A 19,099-nucleotide genomic window follows, 5' to 3' on the forward strand; every position below is an offset into this window, starting at 1 on the left:
TTCATATGTAAGAGTTTCAAGAATATTTTATTTTTAGTCTCTGAATACAGAAGATTACATTAATGTTTTAAATATAAATGCCAAAGTAACTCATTGTGAACATCGCAGTGTAAAATGAAATATTCAATTTCCTTCTATTAACTTCTACTTTATAAGCTCAAAAATACACTGTGGTAATAAGCATCCTAAAAATGTCACAAACTGAAGAGAGAGCTTTCAGGTGTGTTACTAATAAAATCAGGTGTGTTACCAATAAAAACAGTGTTCTACCAGAACACTGTTTTTAGTCAAGCAAACCTCCCACAAACTTCAGAAAGGCGATTTATTTAAATAAAAACTGCAGGGTAAGGCCCTTTAATTCTTAAGTATGAGTCAGCTTTTACATTTCATATCTAAATGAAGATTTTATAATCAGCAAAGGAAAACCAGTTTGGGGTGCTACTTAGACTGTGAGCTCATCTGCCTTGATCCTGCAGATTGTAACAAACCAAAACTGCCATCAGCTTTACTCAGTTCTGTGTGTAGCAGGAACATGGATCATAGATCCTTAAATATGCAGCCTATATAACTTATGTAACTTAACATGAAAATACACAATTTGAAATACCAGAAACTCTACACAACAAAAGCTCAGGAAGGCAGCACATGGATTATATTTGTCTTGCTGTATTTTTTATTTAATTCCAATTGATTAAGGTACAAATTATGGCTCAGATCCTACACCTTGAAACATGCAGGATGAAAGCTGCGCCTGCGTCGAGTCCTACTGCCTTCAGTACACTTGCATAGTACATAACGCAAGATTGGGGCCTGTGGGGTTTTGCTGGTTCACTCAAACCATGCTTGTAATGTTAGTAAACTGTAATATAGCTGATTAAGTAGAGCCTGTTGAATAAACATTGCAGTATTTTTTAAGCACACAATCACCGAGTATTTTGGAAGTTTGCTTTTAGCATACTTTTGTATCTTGAAAAAAGGAAGTTGGTATTTTGTATACTATAGACTTCTGCAGTACCATGCATTCATAAGCAAGTGCTGCTGCAAGCAACCAAAAGCCTTCCTATACAAATATTTACTTTGTGGAGAACATTTTAACCCAAGAGCTAAGACAGGCAAATATTGCCTACTGAAATCTTCTCACAATGACATATTCCTAAACACCAAGTAAATCCATTTCCAAGTAGATCTATCAGAACATAACACCAACTGTCTTCAAGTAATATCAAGCCAAGGAAGGGAAATAATGATTTTTGCAAATATGCCATACAAAGTAAAAAAATATCATACTAAACACAGATCTTTGGCCCTATCAAATGACTCAAATGCGAAGAACCATGCTGAGTTTTAGGCTTACTTAGAAGTCTCAGAATGTCAGACCTTCTAATGACATTTTAATGAATCCTGATTATTTACATTATCTTTTTACTGAAGTGACAAAAATGGGAAATCGCTGTACTGAATACCTGGATTTTCACAAAATGCTAAATTATTGTGTACATAAACAAAAGGAGTCAAATTCAACCATGGGAAACAGGTATGATTCTAATGCACTGATCACTACACCCTATTAAACTACAGAATAATTTGACTCAAAAGGCTTGAACCTGTTTTGGTTCAGGACAGCAAAGAACTATAAAAATACCAGAAATTAGAATTATGTAGAATCAAATCCAAAGGTCTCTGACTCGTTAAGTCATGGGGGTTCATCCTTCTCCCCTTGAACTCTATAAGAGTTTTGGCAGTAGCTGTAGCTGTAAACCAAATAGAATTAGAATAATGGTAGCTGAGATCAGGAAAGCTGTGTGTTTTACAAGGACCAGATCTGCACACAAACTGTCTTACAGGCTTGTCTTGTTTGTTTACATTTCTTCCTTCTTCCCAAAATACGAAAACAAATGAGAATAGGTTATGGCCAACTCCAGCACAAATTTCAAATCAATTGGTATCTGGTTAATAAAAGGAAAGTATACTTAATAGGTGAAGTTCATTTACTCTTAATAACGTAAATTGGACTAATTAAAATTTCTGGTTTTGAAGCTTCTAAGCAAAACAAGCAAACAAAACTTCTAGTAAAGCCAACAGAATTAATGTCAAAGTTAAAGATAACAGCAGAGGATCACAATATAATCTCTCCTTTCATTTTTGGTCTTCATTACTAAAGTATGATTTTCATATGCCAGGGTTGGTCAGAAGTACCAAATAGTTCGTACTGATTTTACTTGTGCATTTAAGAACACCACTGAAAGCTTTGTTGCAGAAAACAGATACAAAACATAAAACACACAGGAATATCTTATGCTTTCTACTCAGAGAAAATTCCCTGAAGGACCTAACCAACACATAAAAAACCATCCCAGCTCCTTGTGAAAATTAACTCTATCCTAGCTGAAACTAGGACAAAACCAATGCCAAACAAATTTAGCAGCTTTTGGTATTTATGCTGCCCCACTAAGTTTATTGTCATAATCTTCAGTACTAATTCTAAAAAAATCCCACCCTCAATCTATATCCAATCCCTCACAAATAATTGCAGTGCTAGATTCAGTAATCACTGCACTGTCTTTTATTTCTAGCTTGTACCTTTTTCTTAAAAAATGGAAGGAAAGGAAGAGAGGACGAGAAGAGTGAGGAGGGGAAGTAGATGTATAGAATTTTGAATTTCTAATTACTTGTAAACATTATCTGTACTAGCACCAATTGATTTGCTTTCCTGCCCACAATCTTGTTACTAGTTTGGGGTCCAAGTGAGAACTTAGGATTTGGCCCTGAATACTGAAATCAAGATTTTTATGAATTTACTGACCACCCCAACTCTGCAGCAGGAAGGAAAAAGCATCAACGAGATCTGTCTTTTCATTCCAAAGTCCTTATACAACCACTGCAGTTCTCAAGTAAAAGGCTTATTGGTATCATATTACTGCCCTCACACACAACGTAGCTTTTATTATTTCCGTAGTAAAAGAAATTACAGCCCTTACCTTACAAATTTGAAAATAATCTGAAGTGAGCGTCTCCTGGATCTCATCTCTGGGAGTCCCTGCAGCTCCTGCAGTCCCTCCTGGGTGCACGGAGCCACCACCAGCCCCACTTCCACCACCACTGCTTCCACCGGGGGATGAGGCAGTTAAACCATCCAAAACTTTGCGAAAATTAAATTTCTTCATTTTGGAAAAATCTTTTGGAAGATTTTGGGGGGGAGAAAGGATGTGTCGTAACACATTAAGCTACACGTAGCAAAAGAAAAAGTCTTTAATGGTCCTCCGAGTGAGGCAGCACTTTAAGTCCCTTGTACCAAACAAAATGTCACTATTAGGTATAATTGATTGAAAAATACAAAGGCTTCATTTTGTCAGACGGAAAAGCTACCTGGAAAGGTCCTTTTAAAAAATAATTTAAAAAAACAATCCACAAGCAGCAAACTAAGATTTACGTTCAAACAAGGAACAATGGAACAACCGCCATCGGGTTCTCTCACAAAATCCACATTTAGTAGTGGTTAAAACCGAAAAGTAAATGAAAAAATCAAGTCTGCATCCAAAACAGTAGACTCCATCTGTCTATCTGTTCTGCCTAAGATTTGCCTTCGGTACTTGATTATTTTAACAAAACTACAAAAATTCGACTACATTCAATTTCCTCTTCTCCTCAAAACCCCTTCAGTCAGGGGTATCTTTGCTGCCAGGCTTTCGGAGGAGCGGATTCCCTCTCCCCGCCACCGCTCTCGTCCCGCAGCCGCGACTCCCGCTATCTAGTTATCTGCCCACCCCAGCGAGTGCCGGCAGCCGCTGCTGCCCTTGACCCTCCTCTGCCCCTCGGGCTCCTGGCCAGGAGGGTGCGCGGCCGCCCCACGGCGGGGTGGGAGTCCCTCACCCGGTTGCCGCTCCGTGAGGACCGAACGACGGTAACGAGCGACCCCCTCAGCCAGCCCGGCCGTCCCGGACTGACCACCTGTCCCGTCCCTGAGGTGCCGGACCCCCTCAGCCTTCTCCCACCCTTCCCGGTCAACGAGCCTGTGCCGTCGCCGTGCCCCCAGGGCCGCTCCAGGGGGACCGGACTCCCTCGGCGCCGGGGGTAACCGGGGCGACGCGCCTCGCGCGGCCGCTCGCTCTGAGGCGACGGTTCTTAACGGTCCCCGGGGGCGCCTGAGGCTGGCGCGGCGCGAGCGCGGGGAGGGGCGGAGTAGGAGAGGAGCGGGGCAGGTGAGCGGAGGGCGGCGGCGGCGGCTGCGGTCCCAGCCGGCGGCGGCGGCTCCCGCCCGCCCGGTGCGCTCGCAGCCGTTCTCCGAGGTACTGAAACCTCCGCCGGAGGCAGAGGCAGCCGCAGCTCCTCCTCCTCCCCCTCCTCCGCTCCCACGCCCGCCCTGCACGCCCCGCTCCGCCTCCGCACCAGGGCGCGACCGAGCTCCAAGCTCCGCTGGGGGGAGAGCGGGAGGGGGGCGGGGCAAAGGTTGGTGATTGACAGCAGAGGCAGCTTCCGATTGGTTGCTGAGGGGCAAGTTGGGTGGATGTGAATGGCGGAAAGGGGAGGAGGGCGGGGACTGCTCTCAACGGTTCGGCGGTCGATCGGCTCCAGGCGCAGCCTCAGGCCGACACTTGCTACGGTGGGGTCAGCACGGCTGACCACTGCTATGATGCGCGGCATCTGACTGGGACGCTGCAAAGATGGGCACGCGCTCTCACCAGTGGGAAAGGCCGTGACGCGAGTTTCCCTCCCCCCCCCCCGAGCCTTCTTCCACGAAGCCCCGCCCCCCAGCCCAGCCGAGAGTGTGGGGTCCGGGGGCGGGGCCAGGCTCGTGGCGGGGAACCTGCGGGCAGCGCGGGGCGGGGCCGTCTCCCCCGCCGGCCACGCCCCAATGCGGCGGGAGCGGGAGCGGCCCCTGGCGCGGCGGGGTGCGCAGCGCTGCGGCCGCTCTGAGGGCGAAGAGCTCCCCGCGGCGGAGGCCTGAGGGGGAGCGGGGCTGGAGGGGGACAGAGCCCGCTTTAGTTCGCGTGGAGAGAGCTGAAGTTGGTTTCTCAGCTTCAGGCCGAACAAACCCAAAACGTGACGGGAGGTAACGGTCCCGGGGGTGACAGAGCAAGGCCCCGAGCAAGGGGGACCCTCCATTTCCCTTGCGGGTGGGTGTCCAGCCCATCTACTGATACCACCTGGCACCTCAGGTACAAATCCCCTTTTTCTTCCCGAGGGGAATAAACCCACGGTTGTCCTTCCAGGTGCTTGTGTGGACGATTTGGTGATTCTCAGAGGCTTGCTCCAAAATGGTGGAAGTTGCGTGGGACGGCATCTCTGGCCTCTGAAGTGCAATGTGGCACAAGAAGCATTATACTGTACACAAGATTCTATAAAAAGGTTATTCAGGTCAGAAACAAATGAGGTAGCTATTAGAAGTGACTCATGGCACAACGCTGTCAATGTGGCTGGAAGCTTGGAACTGACTAAAATGGTGCAAGGAATAAACTTGTTCTGTACGGTACTAAATATATAGCACCTCTTCTTGTATAATAAAAAACAGAAGCGATGCGCATTGGTCGCCTCATTTTGCAGATTCTTCAGGAGTGCTTAGTATAGTTCTGATAGCCACTCTAATACCCAATCTGTTTTTTGTAAATCCTACGGTTCCATGAAGCAAGGTAATAGTGTTTATTTTGGCTTCTTATGCTGAGCTCCATGCTTTTTTTTTTTCACTTCAGCTCATTCCTGTGTGTTCACAGGTACTCACCATCTGAATGATAAAACTCCAGTGAGAACTGTAGCTTCACTTAGGTCCTCATGAAAAATAGAGCATACATTGCTGATGAAACTGGAAAGGTTGATAGGTTTCTGTAGCTAGAAAAAAAGAGAACTTTTTATGGGAAACAAAATATATGAGAACTACGGCTAGGAGACAGAAATGAAAAGGAGGATGGAACTGAGTAAACAAGTCTGTAAAGATGTAAGTGCAGGGTTTTGGAGAATAAGGAAAAAGTCAGAACTCAATTGAAGCTATTTGAAGAATGCCGTGTCCTACTGATTTTATGTTCACTGCAGGCAATGCAAGTAAAAAAAAAAAGCTAACAAAACCCCGAAGAAAGATAACAACATGAATTGTAAATAGGAAAGGGAAAGATAAGGTTAAAAATTAAATAATTAGGATGAAGAAAATGTCACAGACAGACTTGGAAAAAAAAAAAGAATAGGAGTCAGGGTGTGTTAGAGGAGGAAAATCTGATAACGTAATGGTCCCACAGTTCTAGGGAGGACAGAGATAAGATGGTTAGTTTTAAGTGAAGAACAGGAAGGACCAAAATTAGAAGAATGATAAAAAGCCTTTGGAAGTGGAATATGATGCATACATTTTTGGAATATCAACAACATTTGTCTTTCAGAGAATCAGTATGAAGAGCTGGGTATTGATGATTAGATATTACCTCAGAGTATCCAAAAGGGCAAAGATCCTCACACTGCCAATGCGCTGTCAGGAAAACAGACTTACAGGAAAAAAAACCACCAAAAGAAAACACCCCCCCCCCCCAGATACTGCTCAACAAAACAATGAGCAGTCTTATTTAAAAACACCAACTGAGAAAAATACTATGGTTTACTGCTTGTGAATGTAAGGCACGTAGGTCCCTTTTGAAAATTTTGCCCTAAGCTGGACACAAATCCAGATCCAGAAGCAGAGACAGAGCAATGGAACTGATAGTTGTGGGGTGGTGCAGAGGGAGACAGGACAGTGCAGACATAGGAAAACTCAGCAATAGTGATGACATGCACAGAAAGGGGTCCCACTGAATGGTCTAGCTGGTGAGGAGTTTTGTTGTTTAAAAAAAAAAAAAGGGAAAAAAAGAAAAAGGGACAATTTGGTTTTGACACAGAAAGAGACATTTGCTTTTTTAGTGGAGAAAAAAACAGTAGACAGGTGAGGTGTTCAGTTGCTGGTTTGCACTGGTTAAATGGTATCGATGTTTAGTAAGACACTTCTGAGGTTGCATGGTTTTCACACCAAGAGTTCTAATAATTGGTTTGTAAAATGATAAAAATGTGGAAAGATTTTAGATGTTAAATTAATACATAACAAATGAAATAAGACATCCCAATGCATTATGGAATATATGGATCAGAATCTGTGTTTTAGATAGTAAGGGGAGACAGTATATTCCTCAGTGTTTTCTTCTGGATAGTGTCTTTTACATTTATCCATCATCTTGTTCTGCAAGGTCAAAGAGAAACCAAATGTTAAAAGGATAACAGTTTGCTAGCAAGATTTTGCTGAGAAAGAGAGCATCTTTAACTGTCCACATTATCAAATTAGTATGAACTCTCATTTTGATTTTTTTCTTAGGTAAGCTTGTGACTACATGTAGTAATATTAAAAAGATTGGTCAGAATTGAACCTAGAAAAGGAGACTGATATTAATTCAGCATTATCTAATCTCAGTCCGATTCAAGAGCTGACCAAGAAAATGGAGAATCAGGAAAGATGTGCTTAGACCAGCTGACCAGAAACTGGTAGCAGTAGAGATTGTATATGCTTTGTATATGACTGATCATTAAAGTTCTGGTCAGTTCTCTTTTGGATATTTTTGCTTACCTCATCTGGCTTTCTTGTTTTATTTTTTGATAGTGAATTTTGCTTCAGCCAATGGGCTAGAATTTCCTGACTTTGTAAAGCTGCAAACATATTTTAATCTCAGGCTTATATTGGTGCTAGTTTAAATAAAGACATGTAGAAGTGTGCAATAAGGCTTCTTTGCCTTTTAAAGATTATTCATAGGTGGCTCCTGGTTTCACAGTTTACACTTCTTAAATGATTCATACTACTCCTTTTGATAATACATGAATTAGTAGTTAAAAATCACTGACCCTTGAGAGAAATCATTGTTATGCCCATCAGCAGCTGACTAGACCACAGCCTTGCAACTATACCCTGCAAGAGAACCTCCGTGCTTGTGCAGATCTGAAGAGAAAGGACATAATCAAATACCAGAACCCCATTTATGCCAATGCAGGCAAAAGTGTGACTTTCCATAGCTGCCCATTCCTCATTAGACTTTGGGACATTTGCCAATATTATCCATGTTTCTGTGTAATTCCAGAACATCAAATGGCAGCAAGCATAGTGTTCCTGCCTGCAGAGCCCCACTAAAAATAGCCCCAGTCAGTGCTGAGTATCTGGTTAGAACAGCTTGCTGAACTCTATCAATTAGTCAGATCTTAATCTATTTAATGTGTTTTATTAAGGCTATATAATGCTAATGTTTTAATCAAAATGTCAAGCAGTACTAAATCAAATTCATTAGGAAGGTCCAAGTCTATCACATCCATGTGGTTACCTTGATCAAACAAACCTGTAATCTCATCAAAAAGTGAAGTCAGGCCTGCTTGTCAAGACTTATTTCCATAAAGCCATGTGGACTTGCTTTCATTATATTCCTACCCTTTAACTCCTTATTGATTGAATCACACATAGCATGACTGCTTTAATTCACGTAACATCATTGTTTTGTCTAGGATTACTTAGGATGCCAGTTCTATTATTACCAGGGTCATTCTGGTTGATTCTTGGAATAACATGAGGTTTCCTTTGGCCCTTCAAATTTGTAGCTGTACGGAGAGCTGTTAAAAATTAACATTAGAAGGCTAGAAGTCTCCTACTATTTTAGGATCTTTGGATACTCAGATTGCTGATTGAAAAACAGCAGTGCCATTTTCATCCTCCATTGGTGTCAATGGATAGAAAAATAATTCATCATCCTCACATAATATCAAAACATTATCCTTTTTTTTTTTTTGCTTCACAAGTACAGGATAGAAATATTTACCATAAAAATTAGATCTTTCATGTATGCTTAGAGACAAGATTTCTTAATGAAGAAGCTGTGACAAGGTGGGATGTGTCTACAAAACTGAGAAATAATTTTGTAATAAAAACTCCATTTTGCACAGTGGGCCGAGTACAGGTGTAAATTACACTATGGATAGTTATCTGTTACAGCTTGAGGTGATCTGTTCTTGTTGCTGTTGAAAGGGAAGGTCCTGCATCCACTTGAGCCCTTAGGTTTTGTGCCCCTTCAACAATAAATTAATTTGCTAGCAGAGTCAATAGTTTTCTTTTGCATTAATGAGCTGGATTACCTCTGTGCAGGGTCAGACAAGCACCAGAGCCAGTGCAAAGATGGCCAGAGCTATAGGCCTGCACAGAAAGATAAGGGTAGTCTCCTTTTTGTTAAACTTAATTTGGCTCAGGCATACGATATAACTTCATCGTGATGGTGGCCTATGGAGTTATATTCTAACTATATGCCCTAACCAGGAAGAGCTGCATATCTCAGTGAAGAACTAGCACAAGCCACCTAAACAGCAGTCAGAGGTATAAAATTTTGACTAGTTTTTACAGTCTGTCCTGTTGCAATGTGTTTCTTGCAGAGAGTTCTCCCAAGGCTGAAGTGGGACTCAACCTAGATTTGGTTTCTCTGAAAGCTGGAGTCTTTTTCTAACAGATTGTGGAGTACAGGCTGTAACAGAAGCCACGGAAAAGTTAAAGCCTTGGTGATTATTATCTGCACAGCAGTTACTTGCTGTATCTTTACTATAGCAAAAATGCAAAACGCTGGGATCACGTTCTAGTCATGACAATGTGGGGCCTTGCCTAGGCCACAGAACTGGTCTAAGAGGCTGGATAAATATTAGGATAGTTAATATATGCCATATACCATGTCACCACAGATTTCTTATCAGCCTTTATTGTAGTTTTCAGGCTGAATTTTTGGTCTTCATTCTGCAGCCAGCTTGCATTGTATTCCATGCACAGCTTTCTAGTTCTTTCTCTTAAGCCCTTTTCTTAACACTTCATTTTATAGAGCACTAGCTGTCGCATAGCTTAGCTGCCTCTTTCCCCTCTTAGTCCTTCAGTAAGGATTAGACAAAACTGTTTGGCTTTCCCAGGTCCTGCTGTGAGCAAGGCTATTTGAACTTCTAATGACCCAGGTTTGCAATCCAGCCTGCGCACATCCAATATATCTAAAGGTGTAATGGATCATTAAAATATTTTTAGTAACTGGCACAGATTGTCAGAAAGCAAAGTTGTTATTTTCTTACCCTGAAGTTTTAATTTCCACCAAACATATGTCTGACTTTTGATCAATATGTACCTCTTCTGATTTTTTTTCAAAAATATTTTCATTGATGCTTTTTCCATTCTGGACATTTTCATCTTCTCTAGTAGCTGCAAAACAGCAGGAACTGATGCCTTTTTAAAGTCAGTTTTTATTAATTCTCAGAACAGCTTTCCAAAAAAGCTATGAACGTGGTAGTTCTCAATAGAAAGAAAGGCTAGTGGTTCTTGACCAAATCTGTACCTATCCAGGTAATATGTAGTCAGATCACCAAACTGACCACTAACTCTCCCAAACACATTAGCAAGAGATCACAGATTTCCCAGGCATCAAGGATAAGCTTTCAGGTAAAGAACATAAAGAATTAGTTGAGCATGTTAGATAATCTACTGTATTTAAATCCCTTGAGAGAACAAAATCCTTTATTAAAGCAGAATCAGTAAGAGCTTTAGCAAATCAGGAAGACTGTAATTCACAGTGAATATTCTTTTTGTTGTCAGCTTTGCAACAGATTTGATGTTTTATGCCTTTTCCCGTTATTGCTCTGAGTTTTTTGCAAATTGTCAGTGGCATTTGAAGTGTCAGCTAATGTATTCCAAATTGTTAGTTCATTTTACTAGATTCTGCGCTAACAAAGGTCTCAATTAGGACTGGGCTACTTTGGTTGCTTTTAAACCCACACAGTCTTACAAGTTTGAAACATAATCTTTGAATTCATATTCCGCTTACAGGATACTATAAAATAAGAGCATAAGGAGTTAGAAAGAAAGAAATACATTTAATGAGTCTACACTTGCTCTATAGAAAAGCCATCAGCACAGTTTGCATTTTTGGGGTGTTTCTTCCAATACTCCCAGAAAAGAAACTTCTTTTTAGTTGGGGAAAATTTCAGCTGCCCTTCAATGTCCTTCAGTTTAAATTATAGGGTAAAATGGTCCATTCACTCAAACTTGTTCGATGAATCATAGGAACCAAAAATATCATGCGTCAGTTCACAAAACATCAGATATCATATCCTTGGTCTCTGTGCAAAAAAATCTTCATAGAAAAGTCTAGACCTGCTATAACCTTGGTCCAAAAGCAGGTGACTGGCAATTCATGTAGATGGCCTTAAATTTAGTGTAGCTATTTGCATAAAAGAAGAGTTGCAAAGATGAAGGCAGAGAGAGAAAAGGAGAAGAGCAAAGGGAAAATGGAGTCCACATTCCAGTATTTCAATCCTTCTGTCATTAAGAGCATTCACTTTTATGTCTGCATCTTTCATTTTTAACAATTGAGATGTTCTGTAAATACATTACTATTGACCTGCAAGACCAATACGCTTGTCTCTTCTAGACTAAGCAATACTTTATAATAAACAGCCTCATCAGAAGGCTCCAGGGAAGAAATGCTACCTGCAGTCTGACTGTCAACCCTTTTATGAAGTCTGTGAAGAAAAGCTAGCTAATACTGTCTAGCATCGTCCCCTCAAACCATTCCCCAAACCAGGGCCACATCCTGACCACAGCCATGCCTTGGTCCGTCATTGCAGAAGGACTGCAAACCACCTAATCACCTGTCTAAGGATTACATCAGGCTGAGGTAGTCCGTGGGTGAATGTGATCACTGCAGTGGCTCTTAGGCCATCCTTTCCTCCTCCCTCCACCATGTCTTTTTTCCCCTTTAATATTGATTTAAGAACAAATTGAAGGCAGATCGGACCATTCTGTCTCCTCTGCAAGTATCCTACGAAATATTCCATCTTAGTCTCGACGCTTCATTGAAAGGAAGTCTGGCAGAAATGTTAGCAGTGAAAATCCAATCAGTCCTAGAAGTTAAAAAAAAAAATGTTTCTTCATGCCAGGAATGACAGCTGTATTATTCCTCAGCCCTTGTTCTGTCTCTCTGTCAGGGATTTTCTTTATGCCAATGTAATATATCAAATAGGAATTTGGTATGTAGTGCCTGGATTGGATTGAGTTGTGTCAGGGGCTTCGAATCCTTGCTGTCCCATCTGCATCCTTCAGGTAGCGAATATTTTCCAGCTAAGTTGTTAGTGCAGTGCTGATCTGCAACACAATGCTGAACATAAAGTTTGTCCCTCTGCAATTTGTGTGCTGTGTGTAATCCTATAAATGGTCATTTCTTCAAGCGCTGAAGGAAATGACAATGCCTGCTATCCACCTCAGGCCAGATTTGAGCTTAGCTCTTCAGTGTATAATCAGTGTATTTTATTTAGGGTGACAGGAATAATTTGTTTTCCAGTTCAGAAGCTCAAAACAGTGTTAAAATATTTGTAAATATATTGTAATGTCTAAATTAAAATAGGAAACATTTGCTTTGAAAATATCAAAGTTATTTTTTCAAAATGTTGCTTGCATTTTATTTGTACTAGAACCGTCTTCTAAACCTGACATACATTCAGTCTTCCTGTTGACTCAAACTAGCCCAAAATATCTGTCACTAACCTCCACTCCTGTCCTTTATAAAGGGTTTGCCAATGACTCAGGTCTGTTCAGCTTCACTTCTTTCATTTAAGAAGCCCAGAGAACTTGGATTTATTACTTTCTGAGGGACATTCTCCAGCTCAGTTTTGCCAGACTCCCTCTTCCCCTGTACTCCAAAATAAGGCATCGCAAGCAAGAGGTGAACAGAGAAATTCTCTTCTAAAGAAAAAGTAAGAGCCAGGATGCCCTGATTCGTCACACTGGTGACTGTTTCCATTTCTTCTTACTGAGCAAGGCTTTTCATTTCTGCTATAGGAAAGGCTATCTATTCTTCTCACCTCACCTGCTTATGGTGATCGTATTGTTTCTGTTCCCATAGCTTCTGATCAGCCTATCACATATACCATGTACCTCTAGATCACGCAATCGAGTGAGGGAAACGTGCATTGGTTTTGCTGCAGGACTGAAGCTGAATGTGAGGAAGGGTCTGTTTGAACTGATGTTTAGGGACGAGCACAGGGCCCTCTCAGTCTGAGTGGCAGAAGGGAGAAGCAGAGCCCAGGATGCAGAAGCAGGGGGCTGAGCACAGGTCCTGGGAGGTGCAGCTGCCCTGCTGAACTGAAGCACAGGGAAAGTCCCATGCTCTTGGCAGGAAAGGAACAGAGGTGGCCAGCAAGCTCCACCACTGAACCTGATGTGAATTGGGTTCTCAAGCTTGGGCAGGAGCTATGGCCACTTGGTTGGGCTGGAGGATTATGGTTAGTGTGTTAGCAAGTCTCTGTGTGTGAGGGAGAGCTTACATTGGCCAGACTGTCAGTGAAAGTCCATCCTAACCTTGGCCAGTTTGATACCTTTGTCAGTGGAGAATTAAACACAGCTGTCCTACCTCTCAAGCTTTGTGTGATGGCCATTGAACCAAATGAGTTTCCCAAGAAGTCGCAGGAGGAATTTTCTGAAGTATCTGGTAGAGACCATGCTCCCACATTGCCAATTCAAGTCTCTCTCTGGCAGACCCAGTGCTTTCTAGCTGGGATACACCAGACTGATGTGCTTGCTTATCCCATCTGTGTCATAAAGCCATGCTTTATTGCCCAAATCCAGGAAAAGAATTCAAAAATCTTCCTTTCTATTGTTCTACTAAGTGACTAGCAAATAATTGCATAGCCCACTCATGTACGTCACATCATGTTCATCTCTATCCACAAGGAAAATCACATTTAATCTTTGGCTCCAGTGTTAGGAAAGTGTTCAAACTGCTAAATTGTATGGAGCATTTTGATAGTTTCTTACTAATAGAATTCAGTTTTCTGTATTTTTGAGTATTACTTTCTCATTTCTGTAAAGTAAATCAAACTGTAAATCCTGGTCTAAAGGATAACACTAAGAATCTGGCAGTTATGAAATAACATGCACCCAAACCTAACTGTGCTACCTTTCACTCATTTGTCACGTATTTTAGTCATTGTTGGGAGGTTTGAAGGTGAATAGGTATAACAGATTCAAATACTAATTTATTCAGTATTTAAGTTTGCATACTGGTGCCTGGACTGTAGGAGTTCAGGTGATTCATCAAACGCTCCTTACTTGTGTCCCCCAGACATTACAGATTCTGACCTTTTCCTTATGAGCCCAGCATTTCTTGAAAAAATCAGGAGGAGGCATGTCTAAACTTTCCATTCTTGGTTAACATGAACACAGCATCCCAGCCCTGCTTTGCATCTGCCGCATGCTTACAGACAAGTTGTAAACCCAAAGTTCTCACTCATTTTGAGCATTAAGATCCCCAGATATTTTACGGATTGTGTGCCTTCTGAAATGTTCAGTTTTGATCAGGTGCACATACACTTCCTATTCATTGCTCAGCAATATAACCTATGGAGGATGATTGGCATTCATACTAGAAATGCATTATGCTTTCCTACCAGTATGAATTATTGCTTTCATTGCTGAATTTACATACATTGATGCTTGTGCAGATTCTAGACACATTTGGAAGAAAATGCATTTCAAATGACTGATAGAACAAAGAAGGTTTCTAGTTCTCATCAGTCTATTCTTTAAAATATATCACATAACTGCCTGACTTAGTATTTTGATCACTCCATTTAGTTTAGGCTCACCAAAACTGATTCAAACTGTGGGTTTGCCTTTTCTTTCCAGGGATTTGTACTAAAATTCAATCTGTGCTGCATCCTTAGGACAAAAACCTCAACATTTTAAGGTTTTTATAATCTGATGAAAATATGTTTATTTGGAAGAAAAAAAAAGACTTGAGTCCCTTACTATTCCATCTTTACTCACATAGTTGAGATTTAGGTTGCACATTTTTTTGTCTCTCTAGTTTGTTCTGACTCTATTACACTAAAGGGCACTGCAGATGCAGATGGTTGCTGTGATGTACACCCATGGCAGGACCCAACATGTCAGCATTTACCTATTCACGAGTGTGGGACTTGTGGAAGCTGAAGGAAGTATTCTCCCTCTTCATCAACTCAGATTCTTCATCTGCCGTGTATGATTCAAGTAGGTCTTCCCCCTCCCTTTATTTTACAATTTCTGATGTGAATACATAAAAGCTTGAACTCTGGATACATGTTGTATTTGACAGGCTAATTGACCCATTTTAATTAATTGTCTTTGGCTCACACATAAGAGATCACCTCTCCTGTAAGTAGCTTTTAAGGAATCCAGTCATTAATCTTCTTAAGCAGCTATTCTGTTCTAGCTTCCTTGAAGGCATTTATTCACACAGCCTCTACACTAGATTCATCCAGCAAGGAAATCCCCTAAGACTGTTCACTGAGCTCTGGGAGAATCCTACCTCACAAAATCATTCCTGGAAGAGAGGGGTCATTATACTTTATTTAGATGCTGTTTTACCTCAGGAAAGGTAGCTCAATTAAGCTGACCTCAACTTGCCTTTGAAGTTTTTCCAACTTTTAGGAACAATTACATACAAAATACCAGGAGACAGGTAAGGCCCTATATCACAATCTTTCTGATACTACATTAAAATCACTTTTGAGTTCAAAACACCGTATTAACAACCCCTTGCTATCATGCTGAGATAAAAATATTACTTGTATTATTTTTAAATAAGCTTTGACAACATGAAGTATAAAAACATATTGAATCCCAGTTTTTGCCTGGCGTAACTCACAGGTACAGAACTCATGAAACAAGATGCTCTTGTGCTTTTTTCTGGCTGCATCACAAATGTTATCCAAAACATCTTGTTTGGGCCTCACTTTCTCCTTTTGCCATGCAATCTGCTTGGGCTGGTAAGTAGCAGGATACTAGTATGGTAATAATGTAATAGCCAGAAGTAGTAAAATCTCTGTTCTCACTGCGTTATTAGAAGCAGGAGCTGAAAAACCGATGGCATTTGAGAGATATAGTTGGGTCAATGAACAGGACAGGCTGGATTTTAGAATAATATAAAATGGGAGCCAGCAGGACTTAAACAGAACCTGGGTGGAAGACCTGGGAGAAAGATGATTCATAATAGATACTGATCTTAGGAGGAAGACATAGGTTTTCAACATTGATTTGGGAAGAGAAGAGGGAGTAGCAGAGAAGGAGGGGAAAAAACAAAATCAGCTTTCTGTTTTGGCCCTACTGAATTTAAGTTGACAGCTAGCTAGCCCCAAAATTATGTCAGACAAAAGCTGAGATGTTAGTTTGGACAGGAGACTGACAACAGTCGGTACTGTGTTTGTCAGTATAGCGATGGTGGTTGAATCTGTGTTTGTGGATGAAATTACAGGGAGCCTGTAGAGGGAAAAAAAGTTTTAGGCCCAAGACTATGGAACCACTGCAAAACATCTGAGACATGAGAGCCACATTGGAGAGGTTGGAAAGTTTATGTCATCCTAACCAAATGTGGCTGATGCAGAAGCACAGAGACCAGGATGCTGTGCCATCCCTGGAGACAGCGTATGCCATGCTATATTTGAAATCAGAGCTCCGTTCAGTGGACAGTTGGCAGGATGAATGGATCTCTGTCCTTCCCCACGGTGAGTGTAGAGGAGTCCTCGGCACACCTGTGCGCCAGCAAACTTAGCACAGGGCCTAGCATTTTTGTATTCATCTTGGGAATGGCACCAGGCCAACCACCTGAGTTTTCAATCAATCTTCCCCTTATTTTATGAAGGGGAAGAAAAAAACCCACCAGACTACTGCTCGGACTGTCTCTAAGCTGAGTAATGAATGACCACTCAGTTGGGCTTTGTGTTGATGATAGTAGGGCAGTCCTGGCCCAACTCAATCTGACATTACACCAGCCATCTCTCCCTTGCCTCACACTCCATCCCTTTTATCAGATCTTGCAAGGTCACAAGTATAACTCAGATCAACATGCTGAAACTATTTGCTTTTCAGCTGTGTCAGTTTTCTGACAGATGAGCTTGTTCACTCACAGCTCAACCCGCAGTTGCACAATCTCTAGAGCTCAGAGCTAATGCAAGGGAAGTAGCAGGAGCACACGGCTGGGACAGAGGAGGTAGTCCCTTTCAGCGGCCGCTGGGCAAAGGGCAACAAAAAAGCAGCACTGGGGCCAGTCTCCCTGTCATTAGGGTAGAGTAAAAACATTCTTGTGAGGATGAAGGAGGCTGTGCTTTAAACTCAAGTTACCGGAGTGCAAAGCTCCAGTTTTCTATTGCATTTACATGTACTCACAGTACAACTACTAATAGCCTTGTTAGCCTTGCCTTTGATACGTTTTGCCTTTTTGCATATTCCTTTTCATCTTGTACTAAGCAAATACTGTTTAGATTCCCTTCCATAGGCCCAGTTTATGTTGAGGTCTGCATGTAGATGTTTTTTGGATACAAAGCATGAGCAATCACTTTTAACCTCTGAAATTAACAGATATACTCAACGGTACTTCTCCACCTTTAGCTCAGTTTTTACAATAAATAAATGAAGAATGCCAAGTGCTCAGTGCAGGGTGCAGTTCTCAACTTTAAGACCAGTCAGTAGGTGGGAGGTGGGAAGGATCTGCCAGTGTGACCTGGGGGATAATAGATGAGAGTATTTTGACACTGCATGTTTCTCTCATGTACTGTGCCTGCCTCCTCTCACCTTGATTATAAAGTTTAAAAAAATCCAATTCTTCACCACCTACACACATGCTATTAAAATCATGATGTGTATTAACAAAAAATCTTTCCCAGCTGGATGGGAAATTGCTGATAGTATTGTTAACAACAGAAGCCAGCTCTTCATTGTGCAGCCATCCACCATGATGCCATAAAACCAAAGCCTGCCAGGTTTTACAGTTTTAGAAATTATTAGTTTCTCATCCACTCCTCCATCTTTCCTTCTGTGGTGGTTTTTTGTTTGTGGTTGTTTTTTTTTTCATTTGGGGGGGTGGGTGGGTGTTGTGGGTTTTTTTGTTGTTTCACCTCCTCTCCCCCTGGATAAATATAAACTGCCAAGACCATGGGTAGCAGTGACAAAACACAATGGAGAGGTGACCAAATACTCTTTCACCTGTTCTGTTATTTTTGGGGATGAGGTGGGAAGGAGCAAGAAGGACAGCACAGGCAGACCTGCATTCTGGGTCCTAGCTCAAGAGTGGCTGCAATTACTGATGCTCCCTCCTGACCCTCCCTGGCAAACAGGTATGGATGTGGATGATTCTTAGGGCTAAGCTATTTTTAAGAGAGTCGCAAACTCCATGTAACAAGGAGCAGTTCTTAAGCAAGTCCCTAGGCCCACAGTATCTTTCAAATTTCAAGAAACTCAGACATAAGGTCAAACTTCACAGCTGTCCTGCTCTCATAAGGCACCACCTGACAGCTCTGGTCATGCATTTGGGCTAGAGTTAGGAGGTGACATTACAAGTTAGGGCCCATTGCCAGTCTGAAGTAGCTATGCTTTATCCGTGGAAGAAAAATACTGATTTACTACTTCTTAGTAACTTAGTCCCTCACTAATTTCTATTTTTTTTTCTCTCTGCAATTTCTTCAAGATATGCAATAGAAAATGTTGAACAAGTGAAACAGAATGACAAAGCTGGTCTCTAGGAGGAGAGATTTTCCCTGGAATTCAGTCCAGTGACAGCTACTGCAACTTCAATGTACTTTTTTGGGTAGAATTTAGATACTGAGTATCACATACCTACTTGCACTGGCATTTAACAGTTGTAGTCCTGGATAGCTTGGTCTATGCTGGAGGGAATGCTGTCTTCTTAGTAGTCCTTATTTCTGCTGCTGAGTTTGAGACACTATGAAACAAGAATGATTGACAGATGGATTGAAGTACAGGCTCTAGGTGAATTGTAGGCAATTAATTCCCACACCAAAAAGAAACACATCAAAAAACATTAAGGTATAAATAGAAAACACATATCTCAGTCAAACCACAGCCTACAGCTGCAATCAAAAGTAATTCTATTGCCACTGTCTTCTGAGCCCTAAGCAAATACTTAATGAGATATCCCCTTTTGTCTGGGTGTTGTAGGACCTTTTCAGCAGCTACTGAATATTTCCTCTGCTTTCATTTATCTTCTCCCAGCACTTTAACACCAAATAACAATTTGCAGTTAGTAATTAAGAGCTGTCTTGCAAGCATAACAGA

At 41.5% G+C, this 19,099-nt stretch overlaps 1 protein-coding gene across 6 annotated transcripts in view; it reads right to left on the reverse strand.

Moving 5' to 3' along the window:
• Window positions 1-4,318, reverse strand: part of STXBP5L (syntaxin binding protein 5L) — a 207,096-nt gene extending 202,778 nt beyond the window's left edge. For all 6 annotated transcript variants that reach the window (XM_054813652.1, XM_054813650.1, XM_054813651.1 and 3 more), the window contains exon 1: window positions 2,979-4,318. In XM_054813652.1, the coding sequence (XP_054669627.1) occupies window positions 2,979-3,164 (186 nt within the window). In that variant the 5' untranslated portion in view covers window positions 3,165-4,318. The remainder of the gene's footprint in view (window positions 1-2,978) is intronic.
• Between the last annotated feature and the right edge of the window lie 14,781 nt (window positions 4,319-19,099).

The sequence above is a fragment of the Grus americana genome, chromosome 1 (assembly GCF_028858705.1).
Source record: "Grus americana isolate bGruAme1 chromosome 1, bGruAme1.mat, whole genome shotgun sequence".
Classification (NCBI taxonomy): Eukaryota; Metazoa; Chordata; class Aves; order Gruiformes; family Gruidae; genus Grus; species Grus americana.